At 46.0% G+C, this 17,480-nt stretch overlaps 1 protein-coding gene across 3 annotated transcripts in view; it reads left to right on the forward strand.

Moving 5' to 3' along the window:
• UBE4B (ubiquitination factor E4B) overlaps nucleotides 1-17,480 on the forward strand; it is a 137,675-nt gene that overhangs the window by 101,861 nt on the left and 18,334 nt on the right. For all 3 annotated transcript variants that reach the window (XM_066375004.1, XM_066375006.1, XM_066375005.1), the window contains 5 exons: nucleotides 62-200; nucleotides 6,384-6,483; nucleotides 8,001-8,128; nucleotides 8,723-8,821; nucleotides 9,572-9,807. In XM_066375004.1, coding sequence (XP_066231101.1) covers nucleotides 62-200; nucleotides 6,384-6,483; nucleotides 8,001-8,128; nucleotides 8,723-8,821; nucleotides 9,572-9,807 — 702 coding nt within the window. The remainder of the gene's footprint in view (nucleotides 1-61; nucleotides 201-6,383; nucleotides 6,484-8,000; nucleotides 8,129-8,722; nucleotides 8,822-9,571; nucleotides 9,808-17,480) is intronic.

Raw genomic sequence — 17,480 nt, forward strand, 5'->3', positions numbered from 1 at the left:
TTTTTCTCTGATGTAGTTCTGTAACCAATTTTATTTAGGGGGGTTATGTTATTTCTCTTAGATGGAGATCAGCCTCCGTTTTCTGAGCCGAGATTCCCTACAGAATGCTTCTTTCTTACCCTGCACGCCCACCACCTCTCTATCCTGCCGAGCTGCCGTCGCTATATCCGCAGACTGCGGGCCATCCGAGAGCTTAATAGGTACGTGAGTGATGCCATGTCCTGAGATTGCCCAAGGCAACACTTGTTCTCGCTAGCAGGCAGTTCCGTTGTGCCCACCTGATCTGAATGTGGGGGTACGTGTGCTCCAGAGCACCATCTACCTCCACTGCCACATCCATGTTCCTCATTTGGCTGGAGTCTTTACACGGTGATGTGACCCAAACTTTGGTTTCATAGAGTTCTCAACCCTTTGGTAGGTGGTTACTACTGGTTTCCATGAACTTTCTCCACGGGGTATGCTATTACCAGGAGGCACGTTAAAGGATCTCTGGATTCCAGGCATACCAGTACTTCCTTCTTTGGGCAGTGAAACAGCTACTCTGGTTCTCTTGCTAAACAAGATCATTGATTCCCGCCAACAAGTAATTCACTTTTATATGTTGCCCTGTGACATAAGGAGTCCAGAATGGCCAGATAGTCACCTCAATTTCCAATTCACAAGCACTGTTGTTGTTTTTCTTCATCTAGGCATTTCTTCCAGTATACCAGCATCTTCAAACAAAAATCACAGGAACAGGAAGCAGACTTTGTTTTTATTTATTTATTTTTATTTATTTATTTATTTGTTTTTGTATTTTTCTGAAGCTGGAAATGGGGAGGCAGTCAGACAGACTCCCGCATGCGCCCGACCGGGATCCACCCGGCATGCCCACCAGGGGGCGATGCTCTGCCCATCTGGGGCGTCGCTCTGTCGTGACCAGAGCCACTCTAGCGCCTGGGGCAGAGGCCAAGGAGCCATCCCCAGCGCCTGGGCCATCTTTTGCTCCAATGGAGCCTTGGCTGCGGGAAGGGAAGAGAGAGACAGAGAGGAAGGAGAGGGGGAGGGGTGGAGAAGCAGATGGGCGCCTCTCCTGTGTGCCCTGGCCGGGAATCGAACCCGGGACTTCTGCACGCCAGGCCGACGCTCTACCACTGAGCCAACCGGCCAGGGCCCAGACTTTGTTTTTAAACAAGTTATCTGGAATAGTAGCATTATATTAGTTCCAGGTATTCAGTGTAATGATTATATATTGCAAAATTATCACCAAAATAAGTCTAGTTGACCATACATAGATACAAGTTTTTTTCTTGTGATGAGAATTATTTTTTATCTTATCTCTTAGCAACTTTCAAATATGCAATACAGTATTATTAGTATTATTAACTATAGCTTATGCTGTACATTACATCCCCATGACTTATTTTATACCTGGAAATTTGTATGTTTTGACTTCCTTCGCCCATTCCACACATATCTCACCCAACCCTACTCTCCACCTCTGGCAGTCACCAATCTGTTCTTTGTATCTATGAACTCAGTTTTTGTTTTTTAAGATTCCACATATAGCCTGACCTGTGGTCGCTCATGGATAGAGTGTTGACCTGGAATGCTGAGATCGTCAGTTTGAAGCCCTGGACATGCCTAGTCAAGGCACATATGCGAAGCAACTACTATGAATTGATGCTTCCTGCTCCTCCCCCCTCTCTCCCCCCTCCTCTTTCTATAATCAATAAATAAAAATTTGTGTGTGTGTGACAGAGACAGAGAGAGGGACAGACAAGAAAGGAGAGAAATGAAAAGCACCAATTCTTTGTTGCAGCACCTTAGTTCATTGATTGCTTTCTTATATGTGCCTTGACCAGGGATCTAAAGCAGACCGAGTGACTCCTGCTCGAGCCGGCGACCTTGGGCTCTCAAGCTAGTGAACCTTGTTCAAACCAGATGAGCCTGCGCTCAAGCTGGCAACCTCGGGGTCTCAAACCCGGATCCTCCAAGTCCAAGTCCGACACTCTATCCACTGTGCCACTGCCTAGTCAGGCTCTGTCTGACTTATTTCACTTAGCATAATGCCCTCTAGATTCATCCATGTTGTTGCAAATGGCAAGATTTCATTCTTTTTTATGCCTGCATAATATTTGTGTGTGTGTGTATACAGATGTGTATGTATATATGTATATACCATATTTGTTTGTCCATTCATTTGTCAATGGACACTTAGGTGTTTCCATGTCTCAGCTATTGTAAATAATGCCGCAGTAAACATACAGATGCATATATCTTTTCAGATTAGAGGTTTTGTTTTCTTCAGATAAATACCTGGAATTGGAATTGCTATATCATGTGCTAGTTCTAATTCAGATGTTCTGAGGCACCTCCACACTGTTTTCTGTGGTGCTATCTGCATTCCCCCAGTGGTGCACAGGAGTTCCCTTTTCTTCACGTCCTCACCGACACCTACTTCTTGTCTTTTTGACAAGAGCTGTTCTAACTAACAGGTGTGAGCTGGTACAACATTTGATTTGTGTTTCCCTGATGGTTAGTGATGTTGAGCACCTTTTGGGATGTCGTATTTTCTTGTTCAGTTCAAACTGTTTTTTAATTTTTATCATTTCCTGTTGGACCTCTGGGTTACATAAAGGCACGTTTAAAAGTCAGATTCTTGAGGGATGTGTTCATTTTTCTTTTGTTACTGATTCATGGCTAAATTCCATTATGGCCAGAAGACATATTCTGACTTGTGTCCTGTCAGCCTTACTGAGGTTTGCTTTTGTAGCCTGACATTTCCACTAGTAAATGTTGCGTACGGGCCAAGAGAAGGCGCCTTCCTGGTCGTTTATCGCAGGGTCTCATCTGTGGCAGTTACGTCAAGTTTGTTCATCTTCTGTTTCAGTTTTCCTTATGTCTGATTTTATCAGTTATTGAGAGAGACTTGCAGATGTCTCACACTGGATTTATCTGTTTCTTCATCCTGGCATGGATGCCCTCCGGGATGCCATGGCTCCCACTGACTTGGGGGGATATGATCAGTGGCATTGTCTGCCCCTTCACGCCCAGCCTACAGGGGAGTTACTTCTGTGCTTTTCAGGGATGCTGCTGTTGCCCTCTCCTGTGTGTTGTTACTGCTGATAGAAGTGTCCTCTGGGTCATAGTTGTGGTGGGGGTGTTTGGGGAGGGAGCTAGCCATAGTTGGTAAATCTACATTAATATTCCCCAGCTTCTTACATTTTGGACTCCTTCCTCCGAATTATAGCGAGAAACTGGGGCAGCTTGGTTTCATTGAGCCAGGTGACTGTTGGCTCCCAGTTTCAGAGAGCTGGGCGGGCACACAGTTAGAACCCTCCCAGCCACTCCGTTAGCACTGCTCCGGAACCCGGGGTGTCCTCTGTCAGTGCTTAGCCCTGTGCGTTCCTCTCCTGCTGATGAAGCGTCTCAGAACCCACTCCCACGCACACCCCCATATCTCTGTCAGCTGACATGTGGCAGGTAGTATAGCAGTGTCTCAAAGAGGTTCGCGTCCTAGGCCCCAGAACCTGTGACTGTGTTCCCTGATGTGGTAAAAGAGACTTTGCCAATGTTATTAAGTTCAGGGTCTTCAGATGGGGCGAGTTTTCTGGATTACCTGGGTGGACCCAGTATCACAAGGGTCCTTATAAGATGGAGGCAGGCAGGCAGGACAGAGTGAGAAAAGGACACGTGACGATGGAATCAGATGTCAGAGTCCCATGGTCCGTGAGCCGAGGAATATGGGTGACCTCGAAGTTGCAGAGGGCCAGGAAGCAGTCTTTCCTAGAGCCTCAGGAAAGAGTGCTGACTGTTTTAGACTTCTGACCTCCAGAGTGCTGTGACTGTGGGTGTGTTGTTTCAGGCCACTGAGCTGGTGATCATTTGTTACAGTGGCAATGGGGAACTAATATAATGTGTGTGCTAGCAAATCTTGCCCCCTTTTTTCTTCCAATGTGAACTTCTGCATAAGACCTTGGAATTGGCTCATAAGGACAGTAATTGATCTCATTCTGGTTACGGGTCTGGAGGCAGTGACATATGAGAGTCAGAACCTATGTGAATTTGGCACCCTGTTGGGATCTGACCACCTCAGGTACAAATGTGGCAGGGGCTGCTTCTGCTCGCAGGCAAGGCTCACAGGGCTGGGGATTTGGGTGCTCAGAGTCATCAAATTCTCCCTAAACTCCCCTTTTGGATTTTTGGAGTGCCAGTCTTTGCTCTAACTTCCAGATAAGAGGTCTAGTAAGGTTAGGAACTCAGTTTATGCTATAATTTGGTACTTTGTGGGACTAGACTCTACTCTATGGTTGTCTTAGAAGCTTCCTTGTTCATTGGCTTTTCCTTGAGGTGAGATTTTCATATCTTGAGCCTCTTGTTTTATTCTGTAAGCTCTCCAGCATCATAGAAGTAGCCACTCCATGTCTCTCTTCCATGCGATCGCCAGTGATCCTCCTCCATGCTGCCGTTTGTCCACAGACAGAGAGCCTTGGGCTCCCCCTGCTCTATTCTGAAATGCCAACTGAATCTTTACTACTGAGTCAAAGAACTAACCCAGAGGCCCGTTTTCCTTGAGGGCCTGTTCCCTGTGTAACCCATTCTGGTGCCAAGAAGCACATAGGTCATTATATAGTTCCTATTGCTGCTGTAGCAGATCACCACAGCTTCTGTGACTTACAACAATATCGGCGATTATTTCATAGCTCTGGGGGCAGAAGTCCTAAAGTCAGGGCTGCGTTCCTCCTGGAGGCTCGGGAGAAGCTCCTCCCACCCGTATTCCATGGCTTGTGACCCCTTCCTCCATTTTCAAAATCAGCAGCATAGCAGACCGAGCTCTCTCTCTTTGACCTCTGCTGTCACACCTCCTTCTCTCACTCTGCCTCCTTCTTTCTCTCAGAAGAGCTCCATGATGACACTGGGCCCACCCAGACAATCCAAGATAATCTCCCCATCTCGGGGTTCACACCCTTAATCACATCTGCAAATCCCTGTTGCCATGTAAGGTAACAAACATATTCACAGGGTCTGGGGGTCAGAGTATGACATCTTGGTGTGGGGAGCACTGTTCTGTCTGTCACACCCGTGTTCTAGTTACACACAAGAAACTCAGTTTATCTGGGATAAAGAGAAAGAGGATTTTAAAAGGTGGCAGTTTGATGTATTGAATCCTTGAAATGGCTGGAGGAAAGGTTCTCCCTTGAACCTGGCCTGGCAGGCAGCTGCTTCAGGGCTCAGCCAGATCCGGCGAGCCTCCGCCACCACTGCTTCCAGAACCACGCGGCCAGCATTTCTGTGCATGACCCCGTCCACCAAAAGGCGAGCCCTCCCTGGAGGCAGGGAGTCTGGGAAAGGTAGTTTAAAAAAAAAAATTAACCTGTCATTTCCTCAAAATGTCTTGATAGAAAGGGAGGGAAATAGTGTTAAGTGAGCAGTCTTTGAAATGAGCAGTGTATTGCGTGGTCAGGGAAGGCTGCCTGTCTGACAGGTGATGCCTGAAGGGACAGCCAATGGGAGGGAACCGGGGAGGGAAGGGGCGGGCAGCAAAGGGGGTCTCGGCCACGGGCTTCCAGGCAGAGGGCACGGTAGTAAGAGAAAAGGGGGAAATGTCATCAGTAAAGGGGCCTTTTGTTTGGGAGAATTGAGTAGACATAGTAATTCAATTTTCTTTCTTTTTTTTTTTTTTTTGTATTTTTCTGAAGCTGGAAACGGGGAGAGACAGTCAGACAGACTCCCGCATGCGCCCGACCGGGATCTACCCGGCACGCCCACCAGGGGCCACGCTCTGCCCACCAGGGGGTGATGCTCTGCCCCTCCGGGGCGTCGCTCTGCCGCGACCAGAGCCACTCTAACGCCTGGGGCAGAGGCCAAGGAGCCATCCCCAGCGCCCGGGCCATCTTTGCTCCAATGGAGCCTCGGCTGCGGGAGGGGAAGAGAGAGACAGAGAGGAAGGAGGTGGGGGGGGTGGAGAAGCAAATGGGCACTTCTCCTATGTGCCCTGGCCGGGAATCGAACCCGGGTCCCCCGCATGCCAGGCCGACGCTCTACCGCTGAGCCAACCGGCCAGGGCCAGTAATTCAATTTTCTTGAGACTTCTTTTCCTTCCTCTGAGAAAAAAAGAAGGGAACAATGTATTTCCTTTTAAAAGAGCTATTTCATCAGGTCTAAAGCGTCATCAATTTTAAGACATCGTTTTAGGAATCAGTAAGAAAGAACAGTGCTGCCAATTAAACCATAACTTATTGATTGTACGATACTCTCTGATATTAGAAATGCTAAAATTTGGGGGTTGGGGGGTAGAAAATTATGTGTCTGGGAGTCAATGGCATGGTCAAAATGAGTAGATAATATGGACGGTGGATCTATGCATTTTCTTTCATGTGACTGTTCGTCTTCCGTTTCAGGACCGTGGAAGATCTGAAAAATAACGAAAGCCAATGGAAAGACTCCCCCCTGGCCACACGGCACCGCGAGATGCTGAAGCGCTGCAAGACTCAGCTTAAGGTCTGTGCAGTTGCTGGCGTGGTCACGGCCTGCCGTGTGGAACACAGGTCCTGCCAGAACATATGCCCGGAGCCAGCAGCTTCCTGCCCTTGTCTTTTCTTCATTATTCTCCCCCCCCCCCAAGATAAAAGGGTACATCTAAAACCTCCTTGACACTCTGCGTGTGTCTGTGTAATACTAAATCTCCGGACAGACTATGCATATATACATACATGCTATGCCAATGACAGCACAAATTCTTCATCAGTCTCCTCATCCTGTTTTCCTCTGCCTCGTGCAAGGTCCTCCCCATCTGCTACCCACTCAACCCTGCACCCCAAAACACTCTCCATTACCCAGCCATGCATTTTTGTAGTATCTGACAAAGTGGGTTTGTGGTGGTGGAAAGATCTCTCTCCTTCACACCTCATTCTTCGTTTTTAATTGGAAATGGTCCATCACGCAGAACCTAACTATGGATGGGGATATTTCCACTTGTGAGACATAGCTTTAAAAAATAGATAGTAGCCTGACCAGGCGGTGGCACAGTGGATAAAGCATTGGCCTGGGATACAGAGGACCCAGGTTCAAAACCCTGAGGTTGCTGGCTTGAGCACGGGGTCACCAGCTTGAGCACGGGATCGTAGATGTGACCCTATGGTCACTGGATTGAGTCTAAGGTCGCTGGCTTGAGCAAGGGGTCACTCACTTTGCTGAAGCCCCTCAGTCAAGGCACATATGAAAAAGCAATCAATGAACAGCTAAGGTGCTACAACAAAGAATTGATGCTTCTCATCTCTCTCCCTGCCTGCCTGTCTGTCCCTGCCTGCCCCTTTCTCTTCTCTCTCTAACTTAAAAAAAAAAAAAGTAAATTCCTGCCTTTTTCTTAGATATATGTTCAAGTTAGAAAGGTGAATGTTAGCTGGCCCCGCTCTCTGTTGATTAGTAGGATAACGTGTGGAAGTTTTATCTGACTTGGATTTCTGGCCCAAGTTAAGGTTTCAGTTTTATTTACTGAGAGACTCAGCCTCTTTGAGATGCAGAATAAACCAGGGGCTCTTACCTGGGGTCTGTACAACTCGTAGCACTCCACAGGTAATGTTTCAAGGAGTCTGGAAATATTACATTAATATGCCAGTGTCTGCGCATGCACGTGTGTTTAATTCTCACAGCCATCCGCTGAGCTGGGTGTGACGCCCTTGGTTTACAAGCCATCTGCCCAAAGCCAGCTCATAGGTGGTGACCTGGAATTCAGATGCAGATTTGTCTGGCTGCTTCATGCCAGCCCCCTCCCCTCCCAGGTTACGTGGCTATGACAGCAGTGACTGTCCTTTGAGCACTGTGTGCTGACTTCTGTGTCCAGTGGTTTGCCTAGCATACCCTTTGTTTTACTCAGAAGGGCCCAGCATCCTAAAGCTGGTTAGCAGTGAAGCCCTTGAGGCCCCAGACTTCCCGTCTCCTGGCCCACTTCCTGTCCAGCACCTACTGCAGCTGCTTGCCACCAGCTAACCGTGATGGGGCCGTACCTCCCTCCACAGAAACTGGTACGATGCAAGGCCTGTGCTGACGCGGGTTTACTTGACGAGAGCTTCCTGAGAAGATGCCTGAACTTCTATGGCCTTCTCATCCAGCTGCTGCTCCGCATCCTGGACCCCGCCTACCCTGAGTAAGTGCGCCCTTCCTCTAGACCTCGCGCCTGCTCGCCCGGGCTGTGCTGTCTTGATCATCCTCCAAAGTCCGCAGCGGAGACCAGCACCCTGACCTCATCAAAAAATCATCTCTCAGTTTCCAGATTGTGCTTATGGAGGCATGAAATTAGTAATATTCATCAATATTTTCACTATAACTTGTTACAGTAATAAGGGAATGTCAGCACCTGCAATTTTAATTTTGACATAGTGCTTTTTAAAAATTGGCTTTATTTTTGTCAGTTTCTGATTGATAGAAAATGAAGTCTACAAATTGGAAGCTAAAAGCTGGAGCTAACAGGATCTTGGGCTCCCCTAAGCACTGGGCCCGGGAAGGGACCACGCCAGTTCAGGGAGTGAGCCAGGAACACAGCTGGTCTTCTTACCATCACCTGGGCAGCTCCTCCAGGCAGCCATTTTTATTTTATTTCTTTTTATTATTTTATTCTTATAACGTCTGTGCATCACTTGTGGTGCCTCAAGCCCTGTCCAGGGGTGGAAAATACTATTCAAGTACATGTGTAACTTTGTTGTCTCAAACTGTAACTTGTGCTTTTTTCTCTTGTTGACAGTGTAACACTGCCTTTAAGTTCAGACGTCCCCAAGGTATTTGCAGCATTGCCTGAGTTTTATGTAGAAGATGTTGCTGAATTTTTATTTTTTATTGTACAGTAAGTTTCTTTAACATATTACCTAGTTTCTGTGTGGTTTTATATGTTTTGTGTCTATGATACGATAAATTATATTTTAGACTTCCATTTGACGCCTGAAATTTTGTGTAACTGCTTTCACTGCTGCCTGGAGATTGGAAAAGTAAATCCAGACTGTGGCACCAGGCCAGTTCTAATAATATCTCAGCGACAGAAGAGGATTAGCAATGCTGATAATAATGTGTTCTGTGAAAATTGAGTTGAATTTCTAATGATTGAGTTTGTGTTTCTGAGAAACATAGGAGCGCTTTATAAATATCTGAGTGAACATTCAAAAGCCAGAAATGCCCACATCTCTATTTTGTACCAAAAATTTTCTCAATGGTAAAATTTGAGAAAGGTTACAAAGTAATGGCTTCAGTTTTTAACTGGCATTTTAGATTTTAAAAAATTAAAACAACTCTGTCAAAAAAATTTTGTGTGTGTGTTTTGGGTAGTGAAGATCTTTTTTGAAATCCACCTGATAATTTAATCCTAGTTGTGGTTTATTTTCTAAAATGTAATAAGTTAATATGAAGTGTTGTAGCCAATGAGCATGATGCATTTTGAATCTACCTAGTTATAATATGAATCGTCACCTTACACTCAGCAAGTTAAAGGGAGTGCCGCGTCCTGGCTCCTTGGCCTGTCCGCCCGCCCCCTAATGGCAGCAGCGTCCGCCCACGCTGAGATTCTCAGAGCTGTGTCTCTTGCTCTTCTCACTCTCCTCAGATACTCTCCTCAGGTGCTTTACGAGCCCTGCACTCAGGATATTGTGATGTTCCTCGTTGTGATGTTGTGCAACCAGAACTACATCCGAAATCCGTATCTGGTGGCCAAACTGGTAGAAGTCATGTTTATGACCAACCCTGCTGTTCAGCCACGAACCCAGAAGTTTTTTGAAATGATTGAGAACCATCCTCTCTCCACCAAATTGTTGGTCCCTTCCCTGATGAAGTTTTATACAGGTAGGTTCCTGGCTATACAGGTAGGCAAGGCCCTCTGAAGCCAGTGGATAAAGTTACTCTAAACCTCTTCCCAAATATCCTGACATTCACTTACAAGTATAACCTGCTAACCCATGGCCAGCAGAGCATGCGCCGTTGACTATATCCCCTCCGAGTGTGGACATGTCACATCGACCATTCTCACACGAGTCCCTAATGGTTGAGCAGGACCCATTGAAAGTGAGATGGGGAACATTGAGATCCACTTGGTATCAGCAGCACAAGTTGGTGTTTTTATCCGAAAATACTTGGTTCATTTTAGCTTTGAACTGAGAGTATTAGTTTTGCAACACTGTCCTGTACCCCCCCAGAATTTTGAAACTATGGGTCAAACAGAGAGCTTGTTAAAAATACTTATTCTTGGGGACCCCACTCAAACCAGTGGAATCTGGATCTCTAGAAGTCTTCACTCATTCCTGACTGAGCACCTCCCGTTTGCCAGGCGCTGGGCCACACTAGCGACCCAGACTGAGAACACACACATTAGATACTCTGCAAGGAGGGCCTCGTCTTCTGGTGGGACTGTATTCCAGATTTTCACTTTTAATTCAGCGTTTCATTTGCAAGTGTGTCTTCAGAAAGCCCATTACCTATGGGACCTGTTCAGTTGTCCTCTCCCAAGGGCACAGGATTATACTGATGGAGTATTTTTCCTCCAGCTTATATGTGTGTCTGTGTGTCTTGTCTGTCTTCTTCTCTTGAGTCTAGCACATTCTGGGCACCCAGCATCTTTGGCATGTGGTAGAAGGTGGAAGAAACTCCAGCCTCCAGGAGCAGAGTCCCTTACTGTTCACAGCAGCAACGGTGGTTAGGATTCCTTAGTGTTCAGTGACAGCAAAACTGCTCCTACTCATTTTGGGCTGGTGCTGTCACCTCTCTTCACTTCTGTGGGTTCTAAGAATCTACTTCCTCTCCCCATTGTCACAGTTACTTTGTGGCATCTAAGAGTTTCTCTCTCTCTCTCTCTCTCTTTTTTTTTTAAGTGAGAGGAGGGAAGATTGTGAGACAGACTCCTGCATATGTCCCGACTGACCTGGATCCAGCCAGCAACCCCATCTGGGGCCGATGCTCAATTGTCAAGCTACTTTTAGTGCTCCGGGGCTGACTTGCTTGGACCAACCGAGCTATCCTCATGCAAGGGGCTATGCTCAAACCAGTGGAACCACCACTGGCTGGGAGGAGAAAGGAGAGAGGAATGGGAGAGAAGCAGATGTTTGCTTCTCCTGTGTGCCCTGACTGGGAATCAAACCTGGGATGATCATATGCCAAGCCGACATTCTGTCCTCTGAGCCACTGTCCAGGGCCGAGTTTCTCCTCTTCCTTTAGCCTACCTATATCATCTTAAACCTAAAGCAAGTTCACAAGCCCTTTGAAGTTTTGTTAACGTCCTCACTTTGGCAACAACAGAGAACATTCCTGAGTAGAAAGCCCTTCTTTGTTTCCCAGTTCTCCTCTTTTATCTCTTAGTCCTGATGGGAAGGACCAGAGCTCATTCAGATGCAGATGGTGGATTACTCATGTGCAGGACAGGACCTGGCACGGTGCCTTGCACACATCAGGTTTAGTTGAATTAACAATAATTCTGCATTTCTTTAATGATGAGGCACCTCTTTTCATCTATCACATTTATTGAATATTTTTAAGATGAGACTATGTAGTGTTAACATGCTCATAGAGAGAGAAACTAAGCTGCCAAAGCCTATCATTTTCCCTGTCGCTAGTGTGCAGAATTAGTGCTATGATACACCATGAGACTGCACATTGGTAAGTCCTTTCTGGGAGGCAGCTTGGCTGCCACACCAACCGCCTTATGAAAGTTTATATCCTATCTATCAGTCAAGGTCCAGTCAGGAAAACTGGAACATGCTAGTTACTTTAATAGAATATAAGGAACTGGTCAGAAAAGGCAAATACAGAAGATTGAGGTAACAGATTATAGCTGCATGAAGCAGCCATCATCTGTCCCTAGGGAAGAGACTGAGGTTCTTGGAATGTAGTGTCTCAGATGAGGGCTTGGTCAGAACTGGGTCCCAGATCTGTGAGGAAGGACACTGGCCAGATGAGTCAGTGTCTCTGCAGGTGTACAAGGTTGCTACTCCTGCAACTATGGAACAAAACTGGAAACCATAACCAGTCGCTACTGCTGGGGGGAGCATCATTGTTGACAGAGTCAGCCAGCCAGCCAGAGATCCAAGTTCTTCGCCTGCAGTTGGCCGTTTCTCCTGCAGCGCCTCCTGTTGGCAAACCTAACAAACGTCAAGCCACAGAGGGAACCCTTTGTCCCATTATACTTGGAGCAGAGAGACAGCAGCTAAATAACCAGCAACCCCCCACACATGGAAACTTAATTTCTACTAATCTCTTCTACGTGACCAATTATAAGTGTACATAAATATTTATAATATTTACTGTAGCATTATTCATAGTTCAGTGCAATGAAAAATATTAAAAACCCAAATTTCTTCTAATTATAGATAAATAAATTATAGTTTATCCATATAGTGGATGTATATTAGTCATGAAAATGTGTTATTTAGGCCCTGGTTGGTTGGCTCAGTGATAGAGCGTCGGCCTGGCGTGCGGGAGTCCAGGGTTCGATTCCCGGTCAGGGCACACAGGAGAAGCGCCCATCTGCTTCTCCACCCCTACCCCTCTCCTTCCTCTCTGTCTCTCTCTTCCCTTCCCACAGCCAAGGCTCCATTAGAGCAGGGTTGGCCCGTGCGCTGAGGATGGCTCTGTGGCCTCTCCTCAGGTGCTAGAATGGCTCTGGTTGCAACAGAGCGACGCCCTGGATGGGCAGAGCATCACCCCCAGGTGGGCATGCCAGGTGGATCCTGGTCGGGTGCATGCAGGAGTCTGTCTGACTGCCTTCCCATTTCCAGCTTCAGAAAAATACAAAAAAAAGAAAAAGAAAATGTGTTATTTATTTTAAGTGGATAGGTAATGAAAAGTTTAAAAAGTGCCAAGTGGCCCTGGCTGGTTGGCTCAATGGTAGAGCGTCGGCCCAGCATGTGGAAGTCCTGGGTTCGATTCCTGGTTGGAACACACAGGAGAAGTGCCCATCTGCTTCTCTACTCTTTCCCCTCTCTTTCCTCTCTCTTTCTCTTCCCCTTCCGCAGCCAAGGCTTCATTGGAGCAAAGTTGGCCTGGGTGCTGAAGACAACTCCATGGCCTCCGCTTCAGGCGCTAGAATGGCTCTGGTTGCAGCAGAGCAACACCTCAGATGGGCAGAGCATCGCCCCCCGGTGGGCATGCCGGGTGGATCCCTGTTGGGCACATGTGGGAGTCTGTCTGACTGCCTCCCCACTTCTAACCTCAGAAAAAATTTTTTTTTAAATGGCAAGTAACAAATCAGTATGTGTAATATGACTAGTCCTAATACATTGTGGTACATATATATGATAGAAAAAGGTATGGAAGAATATATACCAAAATACTAACAGGGAGTTGATTATTTTTGAATGGTAGAATTGTGAGTAATTTATTTTATTTCTTGTTACCCGAACTTTTAAAATTTTCTACAGTAACATGTATTGTTATTATTAAAACCAAAAAAGCTAAATATATTTTGTGCTCGGTGCCCTGGACCTGTCACTGGGCTTCAGAATAAAGGAGGAGGGTATGGAGGTGTGTGAACCGGGCCAGGCTTCTTGCCTGCAGGACCAGTGCCAGGTCTGGACGGCCCCTCTGGTGGGGTCCCAGGAGCTGGTGGACAAGTGTTCCCTCTCTCTCTTCTGCCACCAAGCAGTGTGCCCTCTGGCCATGGGCACCTCTATAGTCACGAAAAGATAATACTGTGCTAACAATAGCTACCACTTAGTGAACACTTACTGACCCTTTCACTTAATCCCAGCCACAGCCTTCAGTATGGGTGCTATAAATATCTTCATTTTACAAATGAGGAAACTAGAGCTTAGAAAGGTCAAGAAGCTTGCTGAAGGTCAGCAGCCCGAGAGCAGCAGCCACCTCAGCAGCTGGGCTTCAGCACCAGTGCTCCTGGCCGCTTTGCTCTTCCTCCTCCAGTTGCCAAGGGGCCAGCACCAGCCTGCTGTGGGGCCGCCCAGACACTCCATGCATGTCCTTCAAGTCCATGCTCAGACCTGCTTGCGTAGGTCCTGACCCCTGAACATGCCTGACTCTCAGATGTGTCAGAGATTGAGATAGGGAACAAGCACCTTTATTACATGCCAGGGAAAGTCGGCTAGCTTAGAAAATGCTTAAGATCAAATTTTTGTTTCAGAAGTCAAGATTAGTTTCAAAATAAGAGTATTTTATTTGTGTCACAGCTGTCAATTCCTTAAGGACCAGCTCTCAGATGTCGGCTACTCAGAACTTAGAGGAACCCTGGTCACCAAAACCTTTTTCAAGATTATTCTATTCCCCAAGCTGATCAGAATCAGCAAAGCCAGCATGAGCCCAAGTTAGTCACTAATTCAGCCAGTGTTTGTGAAGCTATCTGGCTGTGTGTCAGCACTGGTTTGGTTGCCAGGGCCTGTTGGTGGAGATGTCAAAACCCCCGCCATTGGGTTAGTTAGACCTTCTGGTTGGGAGACAGACAGTGAACCTGGAATGAGATGCTTGCAGACAGTGAGTGTGGGAAGAGGGCATGTTGCTACTTCAGGAAGTGCAAACGGGAAGGTCTCTGAGGAGACTCACAGAGTGAACCATAAGATCTCAGCCACAGTGTGGCAGGCAAAGGAGACAGCAAGTCTAAAGGCCCTGAGGTCAGGCAGCTTAATGAATCAAGTAAAACTTGCAGGTGGAGGTTAAGGTCATTAGAGATCTCTTATTTCAGGCCTCTTAGAATTAGGACTAGAAATTAGAACTTGGATTGAAGTATGTAGTTTTAAGGGAACATTAGGAGTGAACTTTTTCAATGTTGGGGAGATGTGTATTGACAAGGAATAAAGTAACAGGGACTTAGCCTCTGCCATGTTCAGGATATAGTACAGGTATTACCAGCATTTAGGCCCTGGATGGTTAGCTTGGTCTTTTAGAACAGTGGTCCTCAACCTTTTTTGGGCTACAGACTGGTTTAATGTCAGAAAATACTTTCACGGACCGGCCTTTAGGGTGGGACGGATAAATGTATCACGTGACCGAGACAAGCGTCAAGAGTGAGTCTTAGACAGATGTAACAGAGGGAATCTGGTCATTTTTTAAAAATAAAATATCATTCAGACTTAAATATAAATAAAATGGAAATAATGTAAGTTAGTTATTCTTTCTCTGCGGACCGGTACCAAATGGCCCATGGACCGGTACCGGTCCGTGGCCCCGGGGGTTGGGGACCACTGTGTTAGAGCGTCGTCCTGAAATGCCAATGTTAGGGGTTTGTTTCCCGTTCGGGGCACATAGGGGAAGCAACCGATGAAAGCACAACTGAGTGAAACAACTGAGTGCTTCTCTCTCTTCCTTCCCCTTTCTCCCTCCCCCCTTTTACTCTCTCTAAAATCAATGTTTTTTAAAAAGAGCAATTTAGAGGATATAAGAGGCTCTGTGTTGGCCCCCCTCCCCATATCTTTCTTTTGTGGACTTTGCTCAATCAGTTCTCCGCACTTAAGTTCACACTTTATACAATTAATAAAATTACAGTTCATCTTTAAAAGGGTTGACCTAATGAATATACGTAAGTGATTTCAGGTCTTTGTATGGTAGGTGTGGGTTGTATTTTTAAATAACTATTTTCTTTTCAGTTACAATTATGTGTTTGTTGGGAAATACCAAAAATTACATGAAAATTAAAATCTTTGATAATCTCTGAACTCAAAAGAAAAATCTCTGTTAACATTTGCTTTGTATCTTTCCAGTCAATATGTAGTGTGTGTGTGTGTGTGTGTGTGTGTGTGTGTGTGTGTGTGTGTGTGTATTTTAATACAGTTGGGCCAAAACTGTATTTTGTTTGGTAGCATTTGATTTTCACTTAATATATCACAAATATTTTCTCGTGTTCTCTGTTGGGCATTTGGAATGTTTATATTTTTCTCTAGTATAAATAGGACTTCAGCCTGACCAGAGGGTTGCACAGTGGATAGAGCATCAACCTGGGATGCTGAGGACCCAGGTTTGAAATCCTGAGATCACTGGCTTGAGCAAGGGGTCACTGGCTCAGCTGGAGCACTGTCCCTCCCACCCCCAGTCAAGGCATGTATGAGAAGCAATCAATGAACAACTAAGGTGCCGCAACTACAAGTTGATGCTTCTCATCTCTCACTAAAAAAAAATATATATCTTTCTAGATAGATAGATATAGTATTTCAGTGTGTGTTTGGAGATCAGTTTTTGAACATGCCTGTATGTAGGTTTTATTGTTTGTCAGTCACTTAGAACATGATTCTGGCTTTTTTTTCTTTTGGGGTAAAATTGATATATCATTGTTAGGTGTACATGAATAGCGATTCAATATTTGTTTCTAATTAAAATGATCACCATAAGTCTAGTTAATTTTTTTTCTTGTGTAGGAACTTTTAAGGTCTATTCTCTTAGCAGCTTTCAAATATGCAGTACACTATCACCTGTAGTCGCCATGCTGTACACTACAGCCCTATGACTTGTTTGCTTTATACCTGGAAGTTTTTACCTTTTTTTTTTTTTTTTTGTATTTTTTCTGAAGTTGGAAACGGGGAGGTAGTCAGACAGACTCCCGCATGCGCCCGACCAGGATCCACCCGGCTTGCCCACCAGGGGACGATGCTCTGCCCATCCAGGGCGTCACTCTGCTGCAACCAGACCCATTCTAGCACCTGAGGCAGAGGCCACAGAGCCATCCCCAGCGCCTGGGCCAACTTTTTGCTCCAATGGAGCCTTGGCTATGGGAGGGGAAGAGAGAGACAGAGAGGAAGGAGAGGGGGAGGGGTGGAGAAGCAGATGGGTGCTTCTCCTGTGTGCCCTGGCCGGGAATCAAACCCGGGACTCCTGCACACCAGGCCGACGCTCTACCACTGAGCCAAACGGCAAGGGCAGTTTTTACCTTTTGACTCCCTTCACCAAGTTTATCCCCCCCAACCCCAACCTCTGGCAACCCTTAATGCGTTCTCAGTATCTATGAGCTCAGTGTTTTTTTTTGTTTGGTTGGTTGGATCTTTGTTTTGTTTTTAGAAACATAAGTGCTCATACAGTATTTGTCTTTCTTTGTCTCACTTATTTCACTTAGCATACCTAGTGACTTAATACAGTACTATTCCATTTGAGTGTGTGTCACACACCACATTTTCTTTATCCACTCATCTGTATGTGTTTTCTGGAATAGAATCAGTGGGTCAAAGAAATGGTATATTGATGGTTCTGATGCATTTTATCAAATTACCTTAAAGAATTTGCATCACCATTCATACCCACCTGCATTTATAGTGTCTGTTTCCCCAGGTTATCGTGTACACTCAGTATTGTCTTTTTTTTTTTTTTTTTTTTTTTACAGGAACAGAGAGAGTCAGAGGGATAGATAGGGACAGACAGACAGGAACAGAGAGAGATGAGAAGCATCAATCATCAGTTTTTCGTTGCAACACTTTTTAGTTGTTCATTTATTGCTTTCTCATATGTGCCTTGACTGTGGGCCTTCAGCAGACTGAGTAACCCGTTGCTCAAGCCAGCAACCTTGGGTCCAAGCTGGTGAGCTTTTTGCTCAAGCCAGA

The sequence above is a fragment of the Saccopteryx leptura genome, chromosome 3 (genome assembly GCF_036850995.1).
Source record: "Saccopteryx leptura isolate mSacLep1 chromosome 3, mSacLep1_pri_phased_curated, whole genome shotgun sequence".
In the NCBI taxonomy this organism is placed as follows: Eukaryota; Metazoa; Chordata; class Mammalia; order Chiroptera; family Emballonuridae; genus Saccopteryx; species Saccopteryx leptura.